At 40.7% G+C, this 22,558-nt stretch overlaps 1 protein-coding gene across 1 annotated transcript in view; it reads left to right on the forward strand.

The window, feature by feature from the left end:
• Positions 1-22,558, forward strand: part of SLC22A7 (solute carrier family 22 member 7) — a 387,518-nt gene that overhangs the window by 300,364 nt on the left and 64,596 nt on the right. Inside the window, exon 8 of the mRNA XM_053712778.1 lies at positions 16,517-16,625. Within this exon, the coding sequence (XP_053568753.1) occupies positions 16,517-16,625 (109 nt within the window). The remainder of the gene's footprint in view (positions 1-16,516; positions 16,626-22,558) is intronic.

Consider the following 22,558-nt stretch of genomic DNA (forward strand, 5'->3'; position numbering starts at 1 on the left):
ACAACAATTTTAAACTAATTACACCTACTCTAAGCCCCCTAATAAAATAACAAAGCCCCCCAAAATAATAAAATGCCCTACCCTATTCTAAATTACAAAAGTTCAAAGCTCTTTTACCTTACCAGCCCTGAACAGGGCCCTTTGCGGGGCATGCCCCAAGAAATTCAGCTCTTTTGCCTGTAAAAAAAAACATACAATACCCCCCCCCCAACATTACAACCCACCACCCACATACCCCTAATCTAACCCAAACCCCCCTTAAATAAACCTAAAACTAAGCCCCTGAAGATCTTCCTACCTTGTCTTCACCTCACCGGGTATCACACCGATCCGTCCTGGCTCTGATATCTTCATCCAACCCAAGAGGGGGCTAGACATCCATCATCTGACGGCTGAAGAAGTCCATAAGAGGGTCCAAAGTCTTCATCCTATCCGGGAAGAAGAGTAGATCCGGAACGGCAACCATCTTCTTCCAAGCGGCATCTTCTATCTTCATCCGATGAGGACCGGCTCCATCTTGAAGACCTCCACCGCGGACAGATCTTCTTCCGACGACGACTTCCCGACGAATGACGGTTCCTTTAAGGGACGTCATCCAAGATGGCGAACCTCGAATTCCGATTGGCTGATAGGATTCTATCAGCCAATTGGAATTAAGGTAGGGAAATTCTGATTGGCTGATGGAATCAGCCAATCAGAATCAAGTTCAATCCGATTGGCTGATTCAATCAGCCAATCAGATTGAGCTTGCATTCTATTGGCTGATCGGAACAGCCAATAGAATGCGAGCTCAATCTGATTGGCTGATTGAATCAGCCAATCGGATTGAACTTGATTCTGATTGGCTGATTCCATCAGCCAATCAGAATATTCCTACCTTAATTCCGATTGGCTGATAGAATCCTATCAGCCAATCGGAATTCGAGGGACGCCATCTTGGATGACGTCATTTAAAGGAACCATCATTCGTCGTCTAGTCGTCGGTTGAAGAGGATGTTCCGCGTCGGCTTGGAAGAAGATGGTTCCGCTCCGCTCCAGAAGAAAGAAGATTGAAGATGCGGCTTGATAGAAGACTTCATCCAGATGATGGACTTCCAACTTCAGCCCGAGGATGGAGTTCTTCAGCCGCCGCTTGGATCCAGACTTCAGCCCGAGGATGGACGTCACTCTTCAGCCCCCCGCTTGGGCTTGGATCAACACTTCCGAGGCTTGGATCAAGACTTCCGAGGACGGATCGGTGAACCTGGCAGGGTGAAGATAAGGTAGGAAGATCTTCAGGGGCTTAGTGTTAGGTTTATTTAAGGGGGGCTTGGGTTAGATTAGGGGTATGTGGTTGGTGGGTTGTAATGTTGGGGGGGGGTATTGTATGTGTTTTTTTACAGGCAAAAGAGCTGAATTTCTTGGGGCATGCCCCGCAAAGGGCCCTGTTCAGGGCTGGTAAGGTAAAAGAGCTTTGAACTTTTGTAATTTAGAATAGGGTAGATCATTTTTTTATTTTGGGGGTCTTTGTTATTTTATTAGGGGGCTTAGAGTAGGTGTAATTAGTTTAAAATTGTTGTAATATTTTTCTAATGTTTGTAAATAGTTTTTTATTTTTTGTAACTTAGTTCTTTTTTATTTTTTGTACTTTAGTTAGTTTATTTAATTGTATTTATTTGTAGATATTGTATTTAATTAATTTATTGATAGTGTAGTGTTAGGTTTAATTGTAGGTAATTGTAGGTATTTTATTTAATTATTTTTTTATAGTGTAGTGTTAGGTTTAATTGTAACTTAGGTTAGGATTTATTTTACAAGTAAATTTGTAATTATTTTAACTATTTTAGCTATTAAATAGTTCTTAACTATTTAATAGCTATTGTACCTGGTTAAAATAAATACAAAGTTGCCTGTAAAATAAATATAAATCCTAAAATAGCTATAATATAATTATAATTTATATTGTAGCTATATTAGGATTTATTTTACAGGTAAGTATTTAGCTTTAAATAGGAATAATTTATTTAATAAGAGTTAATTAATTTCGTTAGATTTAAATTATATTTAAGTTAGGGGGGTGTTAGTGTTAGGGTTAGACTTAGCTTTAGGGGTTAATACATTTATTAGAATAGCGGTGAGCTCCAGTCGGCAGATTAGGGGTTAATGTTTGAAGTTAGGTGTCGGCGATGTTAGGGAGGGCAGATTAGGGGTTAATACTATTTATTATAGGGTTAGTGAGGCGGATTAGGGGTTAATAACTTTATTATAATAGCGGTGCGGTCCGGTCGGCAGATTAGGGGTTAATAAGTGTAGGCATGTGGAGGCGACGTTGTGGGGGGCAGATTAGGGGTTAATAAATATAATATAGGGGTCGGCGGTGTTAGGGGCAGCAGATTAGGGGTACATAGGGATAATGTAAGTAGCGGCGGCTTACGGAGCGGCAGATTAGGGGTTAATAATAATATGCAGGGGTCATCGATATCGGGGGCGGCAGATTAGGGGTTAATAAGTGTAAAGTTAGGGGTGTTTAGACTCGGGGTACATGTTAGGGTGTTAGGTGCAGACGTAGGAAGTGTTTCCCCATAGACAACAATGGGGCTGCGTTAGGAGCTGAACGCGGCTTTTTTGCAGGTGTTAGGTTTTTTTTCAGCTCAAACAGCCCCATTGTTTTCTATGGGGGAATCGTGCACGAGCACGTTTTTGAGGCTGGCCGCGTCTGTAAGCAACTCTGGTATCGAGAGTTGAAGTTGCGTTAAATATGCTCTACGCTCCTTTTTTGGAGCCTAACGCAGCCATTCTGTGGACTCTCAATACCAGAGTTATTTTAAAAGTGCGGCCAGAAAAAAGCCAGCGTTAGCTACGCGGGTCGTTACCGACAAAACTCTAAATCTAGCCGATAGGTTCTTAATCATTTTATGACTAAGAGCTAAAACATATATTATGTGCTAAAACTTATATAGTCTCCTAAGTGTTGAAAATAAAATAAAAAAACAAAAAAAAATAAAAAAATAGCCATAAAGAGTTAATAAGGAAATGAGTGAGGATAAAGTGATCAGCCTAAGAGGCAATCCTACAAGTCTGCCTTAAATAAGGGATCCTGAGTATAAGGGATCCTGAGACTGTGTATTATAACTGCATTTACTTCAGAATTAGCAAACAAACCGGGATGTATTAAGATAAGCATACAAAACGATTTAGGTATAAAATGCTGATTTAATAAACTTAGATAAATACAAGGTAAAGGTATATGCAAAAATCATTAAACTATTATTAGGGAAAATCTAGTAAGGTAAAAATAAAAATAAAACCAACACCGGTGTAGGTTATACCTGCAAAACGTTACAAAATCTCCATTATTTCAAACATTAAAAATACTAAAAAATACAATTGAGAAATTCTTAGAAACAACTGATAATTACACAGAAAGTGTACTAAAAAATACCTATAAACGGTAAAAATAGGGTTGAGATAAGGATACAAGTTGATTGAAGTTAGAGCGTTTAACAGTCCCAATCTTTCTGTATTCAGTAAGCGCTCAGAGCAAATATATGATCTGACAATCTAAACGCTTTTGCACAATGTATCCATAAGCTTAATGGTTGTCATATAAGACAATGTTGCAAAGTGTTGTGATTTCTTCCGTTTAACCAATCAAGCGTGATGTGAGATACAGTAATTTATAGTCTTGCTGTGAGTACTTTTAAACAATCCGGAGCTATATTTTATCACAGTACCTTTAGGTGTAAGGTTTAAAGCACCTCTCTCCTCTCTGTTGGTGTCCCCACTGTTGATAGATCAGCTGGGGGGTCACATGGGTTTCATGGACCAATGGTGCAGGTTTCCTCTCTTTGAATTAAGTGCACGCACTATTTTTTTTTATTTTCAACACTTAGGAGACTATATAAGTTTTAGCACATAATATAAGTTTTAGCACTTAGTCATAAAATGATTAAGAACCTTAGGCCTAGATTTAGAGTTCGGCGGTAAAAGGGCTGTTAACGCTCCGCGGGCTTTTTTCTGGCCGCACCATAAATTTAACTCTGGTATTGAGAGTTAAAACAAATGCTGCGTTAGGCTCCAAAAAAGGAGCGTAGGGCATTTTTACCGCAAATGCAACTCTCGATACCAGAGTTGCTTACGGACGCGGCCGGCATCAAAAACGTGCTCGTGCACGATTCTCCCATAGGAAACAATGGGGCTGTTTGAGCTGAAAAAAAACCTAACACCTGCAAAAAAGCAGCGTTCAGCTCCTAACGCAGCCCCATTGTTTCCTATGGGAAAACACTTCCTACGTCTGCACCTAACACTCTAACATGTACCCCGAGTCTAAACACCCCTAACCTTACACTTATTAACCCCTAATCTGCCGCCCCCGCTATCGCTGACCCCTGCATTACACTTTTAACCCCTAATCTTCCGCTCCGTAAACCGCCGCAACCTACGTTATCCCTATGTACCCCTAATCTGCTGCCCTAACATCGCCGACCCCTATGTTATATTTATTAACCCCTAATCTGCCCCCCACAACGTCGCCGACACCTACCTACACTTATTAACCCCTAATCTGCCGAGCGGACCTGAGCGCTACAATAATAAAGTTATTAACCCCTAATCCGCCTCACTAACCCTATCATAAATGGTATTAACCCCTAATCTGCCCTCCCTAACATCGCCGACACCTACCTTCAATTATTAACCCCTAATCTTCCGATCGGAGCTCACCGCTATTCTAATAAATGTATTAACCCCTAAAGCTAAGTCTAACCCTAACACTAACACCCCCCTAACTTAAATATAATTTACATATAACGAAATAAATTAACTCTTATTAAATAAATTAATCCTATTTAAAGCTAAATACTTACCTGTAAAATAAACCCTAATATAGCTACAATATAAATTATAATTATATTTTAGCTATTTTAGGATTAATATTTATTTTACAGGCAACTTGGTATTTATTTTAACTAGGTACAATAGCTATTAAATAGTTAAGAACTATTTAATAGCTACCTAGTTAAAATAATTACAAAATTACCTGTAAAATAAATCCTAACCTAAGATATAATTAAACCTAACACTACCCTATCAATAAAATAATTAAATAAACTACCTACAATTACCTACAATTAACCTAACACTACACTATCAATAAATTAAATAAACACAATTGCTACAAATAAATACAATTAAATAAACTAGCTAAAGTACAAAAAATAAAAAAGAACTAAGTTACAGAAAATAAAAAAATATTTACAAACATAAGAAATATATTACAACAATTTTAAACTAATTACACCTACTCTAAGCCCCCTAATAAAATAACAAAGCCCCCCAAAATAAAAAATTCCCTACCCTATTCTAAATTAGAAAAGTTACAAGCTCTTTTACCTTACCAGCCCTGAACAGGGCCCTTTGCGGGGCATGCCCCAAGAAGTTCAGCTCTTTTGCCTGTAAAAGAAAACATACAATACCCCCCCCCCAACATTACAACCCACCACCCACATACCCCTAATCTAACCCAAACCCCCCTTAAATAAACCTAACACTAAGCCCCTGAAGATCTTCCTACCTTGTCTTCACCATACCAGGTTCACCGATCCGTCCTGGCTCCGATATCTTCATCCAACCCAAGCGGGGGCTAGACATCCACTGAAGAAGTCCAGAAGAGGGTCCAAAGTCTTCCTCCTATCCGGCAAGAAGAGGACATCCGGACCGGCAAACATCTTCTCCAAGCGGCATCTTCGATCTTCTTCCATCCGGTGCGGAGCGGGTCCATCTTGAAGCAGGCGACGCGGATCCATCCTCTTCTTCCGATGTCTCCCGACGAATGACGGTTCCTTTAAGGGACGTCATCCAAGATGGCGTCCCTCGAATTCCGATTGGCTGATAGGATTCTATCAGCCAATCGGAATTAAGGTAGGAATTTTCTGATTGGCTGATGGAATCAGCCAATCAGAATCAAGTTCAATCCGATTGGCTGATCCAATCAGCCAATCAGATTGAGCTCGCATTCTATTGGCTGTTCCGATCAGCCAATAGAATGCGAGCTCAATCTGATTGGCTGATTGGATCAGCCAATCGGATTGAACTTGATTCTGATTGGCTGATTCCATCAGCCAATCAGAAAATTCCTACCTTAATTCCGATTGGCTGATAGAATCCTATCAGCCAATCGGAATTCGAGGGACGCCATCTTGGATGACGTCCCTTAAAGGAACCGTCATTCGTCGGGAGACATCGGAAGAAGAGGATGGATCCGCGTTGCCTGCTTCAAGATGGACCCGCTCCGCACCGGATGGAAGAAGATCGAAGATGCCGCTTGGAGAAGATGTTTGCCGGTCCGGATGTCCTCTTCTTGCCGGATAGGAGGAAGACTTTGGACCCTCTTCTGGACTTCTTCAGTGGATGTCTAGCCCCCGCTTGGGTTGGATGAAGATATCGGAGCCAGGACGGATCGGTGAACCTGGTATGGTGAAGACAAGGTAGGAAGATCTTCAGGGGCTTAGTGTTAGGTTTATTTAAGGGGGGTTTGGGTTAGATTAGGGGTATGTGGGTGGTGGGTTGTAATGTTGGGGGGGGGGTATTGTATGTTTTCTTTTACAGGCAAAAGAGCTGAACTTCTTGGGGCATGCCCCGCAAAGGGCCCTGTTCAGGGCTGGTAAGGTAAAAGAGCTTGTAACTTTTCTAATTTAGAATAGGGTAGGGAATTTTTTATTTTGGGGGGCTTTGTTATTTTATTAGGGGGCTTAGAGTAGGTGTAATTAGTTTAAAATTGTTGTAACATATTTCTTATGTTTGTAAATATTTTTTTATTTTCTGTAACTTAGTTCTTTTTTATTTTTTGTACTTTAGCTAGTTTATTTAATTGTATTTATTTGTAGCAATTGTGTTTATTTAATTTATTGATAGTGTAGTGTTAGGTTAATTGTAGGTAATTGTAGGTAGTTTATTTAATTATTTTATTGATAGGGTAGTGTTAGGTTTAATTATATCTTAGGTTAGGATTTATTTTACAGGTAATTTTGTAATTATTTTAACTAGGTAACTATTAAATAGTTCTTAACTATTTAATAGCTATTGTACCTAGTTAAAATAAATACCAAGTTGCCTGTAAAATAAATATTAATCCTAAAATAGCTAAAATATAATTATAATTTATATTGTAGCTATATTAGGGTTTATTTTACAGGTAAGTATTTAGCTTTAAATAGGAATAATTTATTTAATAAGAGTTAATTTATTGCGTTATATGTAAATTATATTTAAGTTAGGGGGGTGTTAGTGTTAGGGTTAGACTTAGCTTTAGGGGTTAATACATTTATTAGAATAGCGGTGAGCTCCGATCGGAAGATTAGGGGTTAATAATTGAAGGTAGGTGTCGGCGATGTTAGGGAGGGCAGATTAGGGGTTAATACTATTTATGATAGGGTTAGTGAGGCGGGTTAGGGGTTAATAACTTTATTATAGTAGCAGTGCGGTCCGCTCGGCAGATTAGGGGTTAATAAGTGTAGGCAGGTGTCGGCGACGTTGAGGGGGGCAGATTAGGGGTTAATAAATATAATATAGGGGTCGGCGGTGTTAGGGGTAGCAGATTAGGGGTACATAGGGAGAACGTAGGTGGCGGCGCTTTGCGGTCGGAAGATTAGGGGTTAATTATTGTAAGTAGCTGGCGGCGATGTTGTGGGGGGCAGATTAGGGGTTAATAAATGTAATATAGGGGTCGGCGGGGTTAGGGGCAGCAGATTAGGGGTACATAAGTATAACGTAGGTGGCGGTCGGCAGATTAGGGGTTAAAATTTTTAATCGAGTGGCGGCGATGTGGGGGGAGCTCGGTTTAGGGGTACATAGGTAGTTTATGGGTGTTAGTGTACTTTAGGGTACAGTAGTTAAGAGCTTTATAAACCGGCGTTAGCCAGAAAGCTCTTAACTCCTGCTATTTTCAGGCGGCTGGAATCTTGTCGTTAGAGCTCTAACGCTCACTGCAGAAACGACTCTAAATACCAGCGTTAGAAAGATCCCATTGAAAAGATAGGCTACGCAAATGGCGTAGGGGGATCTGCGGTATGGAAAAGTCGCGGCTGTAAAGTGAGCGTTAGACCCTTTAATCACTGACTCCAAATACCAGCGGGCGGCCAAAACCAGCGTTAGGAGCCTCTAACGCTGGTTTTGACGGCTACCGCCGAACTCCAAATCTAGGCCTTTGTTAGGAACCTTTTTTATGTCCACAACACCTTATTATTACTTTTTATAAACATTCACTTATTTCTTTTATAAACATTCACTTATTTCTTTTATTCACATCCCAACACCTTTCACTTAATTATTTACTTTTTTCCAATTAAGAATTGTTCATCATCCAAAAGAAAAATCATTTTAGGATTATCACACGCAGTAAATTTTATACACATTAGTAAGGATTAATCTTTTTGCAAATATCCAGATTGCTTTTTAGCGCCCCTTTCTTACCTTTTCCATTTTTTAAAACACTGTGTAGTCAATTGTGAGAAGACAACACTAGCACAGGAGGCTATATCTGGAGTGAGGTGTAAAGTTCATCACTTGTCTATATTTGTATTTATTTTAACTAGGTACAATAACTATTAAATAGTTATTAACTATTTAATAACTACCTAGCTAAAATAAGTACAAATTTACCTGAAAAATAAACCCTAACCTAAGTTACAATTACACCTAACACTACACTATCATTAAATTAATTACATAAAATACCTACAATTAATTACAATTAAATTAAATAAACTAAATTACGAAAAATAACAAACACTAAATTACAGAAAATAAAAAAGAAATTAAATTTTTAAACTAATTACACCTAATCTAATCCCCCTAATAAAATAAAAAGCCCCCCAAAATAAAAAAAATTCCTACCCTATACTAAATTACAAATAGCCCTTAAAAGGGCCTTTTGCGGGGCATTGCCCCAAAGTAATCATCTCTTTTACCTGTAAAAAAAATATATACAATACCCCCCAACATTAAAACCCACCACCCACACACCCAACCCTACTCTAAAACCCACCCAATCCCCCCTTAATAAAACCTAACACTAACCCCCTGAAGATCACCCTACCTTGAGACGTTTTCACCCTGCCGGGCACAAGTGGACCTCCAGAGGGGCAGAAGTCTTCATCCGATCCGGCCAGAAGAGGACATCCAGACCGACAGAAGTCTTCATCCATGCGGCATCTTCTATCTTCTTCCATTCGGAGCAGAGCGGGTCCATCTTGAAGACATCTGACACGGAGCATCCTCTTCCATTCGACAGCGACTGAAGAATGAAGGTTCCTTTAAGTGACGTCATCCAAGATGGCGTCCCTTCAATTCCGATTGGCTGATAGAATCCTATCAGCTAATCGGAATTAAGGTAGGAAAAATCATATTGGCTGATGCAATCAGCCAATAGAATTGAGCTCACATTCTATTGGCTGATTGGAACAGCCAATAGAATGTGAGCTCAATCCTATTGGCTGATTGGATCAGCCAATAGGATTGAACTTCAATTCTATTGGCTGATTGCATCAGCCAATAGGATTTTTCCTACCTTAATTCCGATTGGCTGATAGGATTCTATCAGCCAATCAGAATTGAAGGGACGCCATCTTGGATGACGTCACTTAAAGGAATCTTCATTCTTCAGTCGCCGTCGGAGGGAAGAGGATGCTCTGCGTCGGATGTCTTCAAGATGGACCCGCTCCGCTCCGGATGGAAGAAGATAGAAGATGCCGTCTGGATGAAGACTTCTGCCAGTCTGGATGTCCTCTTCTGGCCGGATCGGTTGAAGACTTCTGCCCCTCTGGAGGTCCACTTGTGCCAGGCTGGGTGAAAACGTCTCAAGGTAGGGTGATCTTCAGGGGGTTAGTGTTAGGTTTTATTAAGGGGGGATTGGGTGGGTTTTAGAGAAGGGTTGGGTGTGTGGGTGGTGGGTTTTAATGTTGGGGGGGATTGTATTTTTTTTTTACAGGTAAAAGAGCTGATTACTTTGGGGCAATGCCCCACAAAAGGCCCTTTTAAGGGCTATTTGTAATTTAGTATAGGGTAGGGATTTTTTTATTTTGGGGGTGCTTTTTTATTTTATTAGGGGGATTAGATTAGGTGTAATTAGTTTAAAAATTTGTAATTTCATTTTTATTTTCTGTAATTTAGTGTTTGTTGTTTTTCGCAATTTTGTTTAATTTAATTGTAATTAATTGTAGGTATTTTATGTAATTAATTTAATGATAGTGTAGTGTTAGGTGTAATTGTAACTTAGGTTAGGGTTTATTTTAAGGGTAAATTTGTACTTATTTTAGCTAGGTCGTAATTAAATAGTTAATAACTATTTAATAACTATTGTACCTAGTTAAAATAAATACAAAGTTGCCTGTAAAATAAAAATAAACCCTCACGGCTAGATTTAGAGTTCTGCGGCCAAAGGGGTGCGTTAGCTACGCGTGCTTTTTTCCCCCCCGCACCTTTTAAATACCGCTGGTATTTAGAGTTCACAGAAGGGCTGCGTTAGGCTCCAAAAAGGGAGCGTAGAGCATATTTACCGCCACTGCAACTCTAAATTCCAGCGGTGCTTACGGACGCGGCCAGCTTCAAAAACGTGCTTGTGCACGATTCCCCCATAGGAAACAATGGGGCTGTTTGAGCTGAAAAAAAACCTAACACCTGCAAAAAAGCAGCGTTCAGCTCCTAACGCAGCTACATTGTTTCCTATGGGGAAACACTTCCTAAGTCTGCACCTAACACCCTAACATGAACCCCAAGTCTAAACACCCCTAACCTTACACTTATTAACCCCTAATCTGCTGACCCCGCTATCGCTGACCCCTGCATATTATTATTAACCCCTAATCTGCCGCTCCGTACACCGCCGCCAGCTACATTATCCCTATGTACCCCTAATCTGCTGCCCCTAACACCGCCGACCCCTATATTATATTTATTAACCCCTAATCTGCCGCCCCCAACGTCGCCTCCACCTACCTACAATAATTAACCCCTAATCTGCCGACCGGAGCTCACCGCTACTATAATAAATGTATTAACCCCTAATCCGCCTCACTCCCGCCTCAATAACCCTATAATAAATATTATTAACCCCTAATCTGCTCTCCCTAACATCGCCGACACCTAACTTCAAGTATTAACCCCTAATCTGCCGACCGGAGCTCACCGCTACTCTACTAAATTTTTTAACCCCTAAAGCTAAGTCTAACCCTAACCCTAACACCCCCCTAAGTTAAATATAATTTTTATCTAACGAAAAAAATTAACTCTTATTAAATAAATTATTCCTATTTAAAGCTAAATACTTACCTGTAAAATAAACCCTAATATAGCAACAATATAAATTATAATTATATTATAGCTATTTTAGGATTTATATTTATTTTACAGGTAACTTTGTATTTATTTTAACCAGGTACAATAGCTATTAAATAGTTAAGAACTATTTAATAGCTAAAATAGTTATAATAATTACAAAATTACCTGTAAAATAAATCCTAACCTAAGTTACAATTAAACCTAACACTACACTATCAATAAATAAATTAAATAAAATACCTACAATTATCTACAATTAAACCTAACACTACACTATCAATAAATTAATTAAATACAATACCTACAAATAAATACAATGAAATAAACTAACTAAAGTACAAAAAATAAAAAAGAACTAAGTTATAAAAAATAAAAAAATATTTACAAACATAAGAAAAATATTACAACAATTTTAAACTAATTACACCTACTCTAAGCCCCCTAATAAAATAACAAAGCCCCCCAAAATAAAAAAATGCCCTACCCTATTCTAAATTTAAAATAGAAAAGCTCTTTTACCTTACCAGCCCTGAAAAGGGCCCTTTGCGGGGCATGCCCCAAATAATTCAGCTCTTTTGCCTGTAAAAAAAAAAAATACAATACCCCCCCCCCAACATTACAACCCACCACCCACATACCCCTAATCTAACCCAAACCCCCCTTAAATAAACCTAACACTAAGCCCCTGAAGATCTCCCTACCTTGTCTTCACCTCACCGGGTTCAGCGATTGGTCCAGAAGAGGGTCCAAAGTCTTCATCCAAGTGGCGGCTGAAGAACTCCATCATCGGGCTGAAGTCGGAAGTCCATCATCGGGATGAAGTCTTCTATCAAGCGGCATCTTCAATCTTCTTTCTTCCGGAGCGGAGCCATCTTCTTCCCAGCAGACGCGGATCCATCCTCTTCAACCGACGCCTACTTGCCGAATGACGGTTCCTTTAAATGACGTCATCCAAGATGGCGTCCCTCGAATTCCGATTGGATGATAGGATTCTATCAGCCAATCGGAATTAAGGTAGGAATATTCTGATTGGCTGATGGAATCAGCCAATCAGATTCAAGTTCAATCCGATTGGCTGATCCAATCAGCCAATCAGATTGAGCTCGCATTCTATTGGCTGTTCCGATTGAAGATTGAAGATGCCGCTTGATAGAAGACTTCATCCCGATGATGGACTTCCGACTTCAGCCCGATGATGGAGTTGTTCAGCCGCCGCTTGGATCAAGACTTCGGACCCTCTTCTGGACCGATCGATGAACCCGGTGAGGTGAAGACAAGGTAGGGAGATCTTCAGGGGCTTAGTGTTAGGTTTATTTAAGGGGGTTTGGGTTAGATTAGGGGTATGTGGGTGGTGGGTTGTAATTTTGGGGGGGGGGTATTGTATGTTTTTTGTTTTTTACAGGCAAAAGAGCTAAATTCTTTGGGGCATGCCCCGCAAAGGGCCCTGTTCAGGGCTGGTAAGGTAAAAGAGCTTTTTTTTTTTTTTTTGTACTTTAGTTAGTTTATTTAATTGTATTTATTTGTAGGTATTGTATTTAATTTATTTATTGATAGTGTAGTGTTAGGTTTAATTGTAACTTAGGTTAGGATTTATTTTACAGGTAATTTTGTAATTATTTTAACTATGTAACTATTAAATAGTTATTAACTATTTAATAGCTATTGTACCTTGTTAAAATAATTACAAAGTTGCCTGTAAAATAAATATTAATCCTAAAATAGCTACAATATAATTATAATTTATATTGTAGCTATATTAGGGTTTATTTTACAGGTAAGTATTTAGCTTTAAATAGGAATAATTTATATAATAAGAGTTAATTTATTTCGTTAGATTTAAATTATATTTAACTTAGGGGGGTGTTAGGGTTAGACTTAGCTTTAGGGGTTAAAAAATTTAGTAGAGTAGCGGTGAGCTCCGGTCAGCAGATTAGGGGTTTATACTTGAAGTTAGGTGTCGGCGATGTTAGGGAGAACAGATTAGGGGTTAATACTATTTATTATAGGGTTATTGAGGCGGGAGTGAGGCGGATTAGGGGTTAATACATTTATTATAGTAGCAGTGAGCTCCGGTCGGCAGATTAGGGGTTAATTATTGTAGGTAGGTGGAGTCGACATTGGGGGCGGCATATTAGGGGTTAATAAATATAATATAGGGGTCGACGGTGTTAGGGGCAGCAGATTAGGGGTACATAGGGATAACGTAGGTGGCCGCGGTGTACGGAGCGGCAGATTAGGGGTTAAAAAATTTTAATATAGTGGCGGCGATGTGGGGGGACCTCGGTTTAGGGGGACATAGGTAGTTTATGGGTGTTAGTGTACTTTAGAAAACAGTAGTTAAGAGCTTTATAAACCGGCGTTAGCCCAAAAAGCTCTTAACTACTGACTTTTTTCTGCAGCTGGAGTTTTGTCGTTAGATTTCTAACGCTCACTTCAGCCACAACTCTAAATACCGGCGTTAGAAAGATCCCATTGAAAAGATAGGATACACAAATGGCGTAGGTGGATCTGCAGTATGGAAAAGTCGCTGCTGCAAAGTGAGCGTTAGACCCTTTCCTGACTGACTCCAAATACCAGCGATCGGTAAAAACCAGCGTTAGGAGCCTCTAACGCTGGTTTTGACGGCTACCGCCCCACTCTAAATCTAGGCCTCAGATAGCTACAATGTAACTATTAGTTATATTGTAGCTAGCTTAGGGTTTATTATATCGGTAAGTATTTAGTTTTAAATAGGAATAATTTATTTAGATGTATTTAAATTATATTTAAGTTAGGGGAGGGGGTTAGGGTTAGACTTAGGTTTAGGGGTTAATACATTTAATATAGTAGCGGCGACGTTAAGGGGGCGGCAGATTAGGGGTTAATAAATGTAGTTAGGTGTCGGCAATGTTAGGGACGGCAGATTAGGGGTTAAATAATTTTATTATAGTGTTTGCGATGTGGGGGGGGGGGCTCAGTGTAGGGGTTAATAGGTAGTTTATTTATGGGTGTTAGTGTACTTTATAGCACTTTAGTTAAGAGTTTTATGTTACGGCGTTAGCCCATAAAACTCTTAACTACTGACTTTTAAATGCGTTAGGAGTCTTGACAGGAGAGGGTCTAACGCTCTGTTTCTCCAAGACTCGTAATACCGGCGTTAGGAAAATCCCATTAAAAAGATAGGATACGCAATTGACGTAAGGGGATTTGCGGTATGCTAAAATCGCGGAAAAAAAGTGAGCGGTACACCTGTACCTGCCTGACTCGTAATACCAGCGGGCGTTAAAAAACGGCGTTGGGACCTCTCAACGCTGCTTTTTAAGGCTAAGGCAAGACTCGTAATCTAGGGGTATGTAAGCTTTAATGTTACTGATAACTGCTCCCACCACACTGATAGGTAAGCACTAATGTTACTGATACACTGCTCAGTACTACACTGATATATAAGCTTTAATGTTACTGATAACTGCTCCCTACCACACCGATAAGTAAGCTCTACTATTTCTGATAACTGCTTGGTACTAAACCAATAAGTAAGCTCTGTTACTGATAGCTGCTCACTACCACACCGATAAGTAAGCTCTACTATTTCTGATAACTGCTTGGTACTAAACCAATAAGTAAGCTCTGTTACTGATAGCTGCTCACTACCACACCGATAAGTAAGCTCTACTATTTCTGATAACTGCTTGGTACTAAACCAATAAGTAAGCTCTGTTACTGATAGCTGCTCACTACCACACCGATAAGTAAGCTTTAATGTTACTGATTTCACAAAAGGGTGGTACAGGACCACCAAACAAAGTACACTTAGAAAGCACTCAAAGTCCCTTGTTGTCAACTGGGATTAATGAGCGAATGTTACTGATAACTGCTCACTACCACACCAATAAGTAAGCTCTAATGTTCCTGATACACTGCTAAGTACTACACTGATAGGTAAGCTCTAATGTTCCTGATACACTGCTAAGTACTACACTGATATGTAAGCTCTAATGTTACTGATACACTGCACAGGGCTACACTGATAGGTAAGCTCTAATGTTACTGATACACTGCTCAGGGCTACACTGATAGGTAAGCTCTAATGTTCCTGATACACTGCTAAGTACTACACTGATAGGTAAGCTCTAATGTTCCTGATACACTGCTAAGTACTACACTGATAGGTAAGCTCTAATGTTACTGATAACTGCTCACTACCACACCAATAAGTAAGCTCTAATTTTCCTGATACACTGCTAAGTACTACATTGATAGGTAAGCTCTAATGTTACTGATACACTGCTCAGGGCTACAATGATAGGTAAGCTCTAATGTTCCTGATACACTGCTCAGGGCTACACTGATAGGTAAGCTCTAATGTTCCGGATACACTGCTAAGTACTACACTGATAGGTAAGCTCTAATGTTCCTGATACACTGCTCAGGGCTACACTGATAGGTAAGCTCTAATGTTCCTGATACACTGCTAAGTACTACACTGATAGGTAAGCTCTAATGTTCCGGATACACTGCTAAGTACTACACTGATAGGTAAGCTCTAATGTTCCTGATACACTGCTCAGGGCTACACTGATAAGTAAGCTGTACTGTTCCTGATACACTGCTCAGGGCTACACTGATAGGTAAGCTCTAATGTTCCTGATACACTGCTAAGTACTACACTGATAGGTAAGCTCTAATGTTACTGATTCACTGCTCAGGGTTACACTGATAGTTAGGCTCTAATGTTACTGATACACTGCTCAGGATTACACTGATAGGTAAGCTCTAATGTTACTGATACACTTCTAAGTACTACACTGATAGGTAAGCTCTAATGTTACTGATACACTGCTAAGTACTACACTGATAGGTATGCTCTAATGTTAGTTATACACAGCTCAGGGCTACACTGATAGTTAAGCTCTAATGTTCCTGATACACTGTTCATTGCTACACTGATAGGTAAGCTTGAATGTTACTAATACATTGCTAAGTACTACACTGATGGGTAAGCTCTAATGTTCCTGATACACTGCTAAGTTCTACACTGATAGGTAAACGCTAATGTTCCTGATACACTGCTAAGTACTACACTGATAGGTAAGCTCTATTGTTACTGATACATTGCTACGCTAAGGATTAGCATTACATGTCATTTATTTGATAAAGTAGAAATACAGACATTTTGCTATATGTGTGTTGATATACAAATAATTGTCACATCTCTTCCATCCAGAGTTCTACAACACGCGGTCGGTGGTCGCTATACTTGGAAAGGGATTCTCAGAAGCTGCTTTTACCACGGCTTTTCTTTTTACCGCTGAGCTGTACCCTACTGTACTCAGGTAACGCGCAGCTAACATTTCTTTAAATCCATATATTGAGGTATTGTGACACATGATGGTATGCCAAGTTTTGCTATTGAGCTTTTATTAGTGACACCTCATGTAACATGCAACACACCAATAGGACTTAGCGGTCAAATCATAAATGATACCCCAGCCCCACTGCAATAAAATGATGCCCCCAGCACCCCTGCATTAAAATGATGCTCCCAGCAATAAAATGATGCCTCCAGCACCCCTGTAATAAAATTATGCTCCCAGCCCCCTCTGTAATAAATTATGCCCCAGCAATAAATTATTCCCCCCATCTCCCCTGCAATAAAATTTTGCTCCCAGTCCCCCTCTGTCATAAATGATGCCCCCCCAGCATTAAAATTATTCTCCCAGCCCCCCTCTTTAATAAATTATGCCCCCAGCAATAAATTATTCCCCCCAGCCCCCCTTCAATCAAATTATGCCCCCAGCACCCCTGCAATAAAATTATGCTCCCAGCCCCTTTCTGTAATAAATTATGCCCCAGAAATAAAAAATTCTCCCAGCACCCCTGCAATAAAATGATTCCATGAGCCCCCCTGCAATAAATGATGCCACCATCCCCACTGCAATAAATGATGCCCACAGCAATAAAATTAAGCCCCCAGGCCAGCCCCCCTGCAATAAAATGATGCTCCCAGCAAAAAAATCATGTTCCCAGCCCCCTGGCAATAAAACGATGCCTCCAGCCATAAATGATACCCCAGCCCACCTGCAATAAAATTATGCTCCCAGCCCCGCTGCAATAAAATGATGCCCCCAGCACCTCTGCAATAAAATGATGCTCCCAGCAATAAAATGATGCCCTGAGACCCCTGCAATAAATGATGCCATCCGCCCCACTGCAATAAATGATGCCCACAGCAATAAAATGAAGCCCCCAGGCCAGCCCCCCCTGCAATAAAATGATGCCCCAAGCCCCCCCTGTAATAAAATGATGTCCCCAGCCCCCCTTGCAATAAAATTATGCTTCCAGCCATAAATGATTTTCCAGCCCCCTACAATAAAATTATGCCCCCTGCACCCCTGCAATAAAATGATGCCCCCAGCCCCCATTCAATAAAATGATGCCCTAAGTCCCCCTGCAATAAATGATGCCACCAGTCCCACTGCAATAAATGATGCCCCCAGCAATAAAATGAAGCCCCCAGGCCAGCCTCCTGCAATAAAATGATGTCCCCAGCCCCCTCCTGCACTAAAATGATGTCCCCCAGCAATAAAATGATGCCCCAAGCCCCCCTGCAATAAAATGATGCCACCAGCACCACTGCAAAAAAAGGATGCACCAGCAATAAAATGCCCTCCCCCAAGCCCCCCCCGCAAAACAATAATTATTTTTTAAAGAAAATTGTATTAAAACAAAACCTGACCTGTCTGAAGTTGGGATTCCTGTGGGACCATCAAATGCATCACCACCGAAATAGTTCAGCCCTGCAGTTACTGCTTATTGCTGTGCCACTGCTGCCTGTTGAAGCTTCTTCTGCTTCTCACACGCCAGTGCGCCACACATGTGACTCCTCACCTCTCTCCTCAGTTCCCAGTTAAAATAAAATGGCAGCAGAAATATATTTTAAAAAGTTTAAAAAGTGTAAAATTGCCACAAGCGATTAAGAAAGGTATAAGCTGTTATGGGAGGAGCAGCAGGCACATAGAAAAAAATATGCAAGGGGATATCACAGGCTATACCTCTCTACCGCACGTGCGGTTAAAAAAAAAACTATTTTTTTTTACTAAACTGTTTAGTAGACTGCAGCCTTTTTTGGCTGAATAAATATATTTTTTTTCAATAGGGGGGCTATTAGAGAAATTATATTTATTCAGCCAAAAAATGCATTTTCTTTTTTTCCAGGGGGGTCACGTGCGGCTGTGCATATATGGAGGAGCCTCCACTGCATGTGTGTAATTCATATACATTAAACCTCAAACACACATGTACTGTATACCCATAATGCCCCAGCTCACATGTATGTAATTCATATACATTATACCTCATACACACATGTACTATATACCTATTGCCCCAGCTCAGATGTATGTAATTCATATACATTATACCTCATACACATATGTACTATATACCTATAATGCCCCAGCTCACATGTATGCAACTTATATACATTATTATTATTAATATATTTATTTATAAAGTGCCAACATTTTCTGTAGCACTGTCCATGGGTACAATTTGTTTAAATAAAACTTAACTTGCAGAGGAGATATACAGGAGGAGTTAAGGGCCCTATTACTGTGGGAACTTACAATCTGGGGTAGGAGGGTGAGAAACAGGAGGGGAGAGGACTGCAAGGGTGAGATTGATGTTAATACAGAGTTAGATGAGGCAAGGGGCAAGAAAAAGGCAGGTACTTTTGTAATATTATGTTTGATATACCTTACTGTTTTCTTATGCAATTGCTACTGTAATGCTGTGTCTTATGTGTTTAACTGGTTCCATCTTTTGTAAAAATGCCTCTTCATATTCCTTTTTGCTGCCTTCTGTCTCTATAACAAACTACATTATTCAATTACTCCTTCTCCCTCTCCACCTGCACTGTTCATTAGCCCATCTCTCTGAAACTCACCTTACCTTTGTACTCATGAACTTTACCTATTCCTAAACTCTCTCCCCCCCCCCCCTGCACCCTGTCTCAAAAGCAGTCTCACTACTGCAAATCTGTATCTCATCTCATGTTACTCTCCCTGTTGCTTTTACTAGCTGCTGGTGATATCTCCCCTAATCCTGGTCCCCAACAACTGCCTAGCCATGCACATCCATGTGTACCATCCCACAGACTCAAACAAAAAAACTCTGACAACCTTACTCACACATCTTGCATCAAAAAGCCACTACCCCTTTCACTTGTGCACTCTGGAACTCTCGCTCTGTTTGCAACAAACTCACTTCTATACATGACCTCTTTATCTCCCACTCCCTCAACCTTCTGACCCTAACAGAAACCTGGCTCTCTCCCCTTGACACAGCATCTACTGCTGCTCTGTCACATGGGGGTCTCCACTTCAGCCACGCTCCTAGGTCTGGTAATAGACAAAGAGGTGGTGTAGATATTTTACTTTCCTCTTGTTGCACCTTTCAACAAATACATCCCATCTCTTCCCTCACATTTTCCTCATTTGAAACCCACATGATTCGCTTATTCTCTCCTCTTTCTATACGTGTTGCAGTCATATACCTACCCCCTGGCTCCTCAACTCAATTTCTAGATCACTTGGCTGCCTGGCTACCTTTTCCTTTCCTCAGACACCCCTTCCCTCATTCTTGGTGACTTCAACATCCCTCTTGACAATCCCACTACCTCCTCTGCAAAACAACTTCTGCAACTCACTTCCTCTTTCGGTTTGTCACAATGGACTGATTCTCCCACTCACAAAGATGGTCACTCCCTTGACCTGATCTTTAGCTACCGATACACTCTCTCAAACTTCACAAACTCACCCTTTCCTCTTTCTGACCACCATCTCCTTACTTGCAACATATCATCCCTCCCTACAACTCTCCCTCCTTCTGCTCCTCACACCAAACTTCACAGAATCATTATGTCATTAGATCAACAACAGCTTTCTAATTCCCTCAAACCTCTCCTCTCATCCTTCTCCTCCTTTTCCTGCCCTGACCAATCTATCTGCCACTATAATTCCACCCTTACCTCCGTCCTTGACAATCTCGCCCCTCTTACCATAACTCGGAAATCAAACACTCATCCTCAGCCCTGGCATACTCCTCTGATACAATACCTACGCAGACGTTCCCGTACTGCTGAGTGGCACTGGATGAAATCTAGGAATTCAGGTGATTTTCAACATTACAAATTTATCTTGAACTCCTACTATTCTGCCCTTAATTTCCATAAGCAACATTACTTCTCTACTCTTATCTCTAATCTTTCTTCAAATCCAAAACGTTTGTTCTCCACTTTCAATACCCTTCTCCGCCCTCCCCCACCTCCTAATACAACTCCTCTGTCAGCTCAAGACTTTACTAGCCACTTCAATAACAAAATCAACTCCATCAGAAATGAAATCAGCTCTCAACTTAATTCCTTTCTCTCACCCCCTCAAATGCTCTCATTCAACCACAACCCCCATAACCTTAAACTTAGCTCATTCTCCCCTGTCACTGAGGAAGAAGTCTCAGCACTTATACTGTGCTCTCACCTCACTACCTGTCCCCTTGACCCTATCCCCTCACAGCTACTCCCCTCCCTCTCTGCTACCCTCACCCCTATACTTACACACACTTTCAACCTCTCCCTCAGCACCGGTATATTTCCCTCATCGCTGAAACATGCACTGGTCACACCCATCCTCAAAAAAATTTCCCTTGATCCTACCTCCCCATCCAACTACCGCCCTATTTCCCTCCTCCCTCTTGCATCAAAGCTTCTCGAAAATCTGGTTTATGCACGCCTATCCCATTTCCTTACAATAAACTCCCTCCTTGACCCACTGCAATCTGGATTTCGTCCCCATCACTCCACAGAGACAGCAATTGTTAAGGTTACCAACGACCTACTTACAGCAAAATCAAAAGGCCACTTCTCACTGCTTATCCTCCTTGATCTGTCCGCAGCCTTTGACACTGTTGACCACCCTCTTTTGATCCAAACCCTCCCATCCTTCAGCATCTGTGACACAGCCCTCTCATGGCTCTCTTCCTACCTGTCAAACCGTACCTTTAGTGTAGCCTTCTCTGGGGTCTCCTCTGCCCCGTCATGACTTTCTGTCGGAGTACCACAAGGCTCTGTCCTCGGTCCCCTAATAAAGTCCCATGGTTTACAATATCATTTGTATGCCAACGACACCCAAATCTACTTCTCTGCACCAGACCTATCTCCTTCCTTGCTAACCCGTGTCACTAACTGTCTTTCTCACATCTCCAACTGGATGTCCTCTCACTACCTCAAGCTAAATCTCTCCAAAACTGAGCTCCTTATTTTCCACTCTTCCTCAAAACTCTCCACCTCCAATCTCTCTATAACTGTCGACAACTCCATCTTTACCCCTACCCCGCATGCCCGATGTCTTGGGGTCACATTTGACTCAGATCTTTCTTTCACTCCTCACATTCAGTCCTTGGCTAAAGCCTGCCGCTTCCACCTTAAAAACATCTCTAAAATTAGACACTTCCTTACACAAGACACAACTAAGATTTTAATCCACTCTCTCATTCTTTCCCGCATTGATTACTGCAACTCTGTCCTCTCTGCTCCCTAAAGACTCTACTGTTCATGGATGCATACAACCTACACTAACCTTTCCTAATACCAGTTCCTCTCCTCCATTGCTATCCCCTGAACCCCCTTAGCATGTAAGCCTAAGAGTCCAGCTGTTTGTAGATCCCCTTCTTAAGAGCTGACTACAACAGTGCAACTCTTGGCAGGGCCCTCTACCTATTTGATCCCTATAATTTTTTTGTTGTACTCCCCTTTTGTTTATAGCACTGTGGAATCTGTTGGCGCTCTACAAATAACCGATAATAATAATAATAATAATAATAATAATGAGGGCAATTATTTTATAGGTAAGTTTGTTCCTTGGTTACTAGGTTGGGTTATAGGCTTCCCTGAACAAAAATGTCTTTAGGAAGTGTTTAAAAGAAGGCAGATTAGGGGAAAGTCTGACAGCACGAGGGAGAGTGTTCCAGAGGATTAGAGCTGCATGAGAGAAGTCCTGCAGTCTAGTATGGGAAGAGGTGATATTAGATGAATGGAGCAGGTCATGGTTAGATGTTAATAGGAATGCTGGATAATATTTGTTAGTTAGTGAGGACAGATACTTGGGAGGAGAGTTAGTAAGGGCTTTGTAGGTCAGGGTGAGAATTTTAATTCTGCTGTGAATAGGGAGCCAGTGAAGGGACTCACAGAGAGGTGCTGCAGATACAGATC

Source organism: Bombina bombina, chromosome 4 (assembly GCF_027579735.1).
Source record: "Bombina bombina isolate aBomBom1 chromosome 4, aBomBom1.pri, whole genome shotgun sequence".
Classification (NCBI taxonomy): domain Eukaryota; kingdom Metazoa; phylum Chordata; class Amphibia; order Anura; family Bombinatoridae; genus Bombina; species Bombina bombina.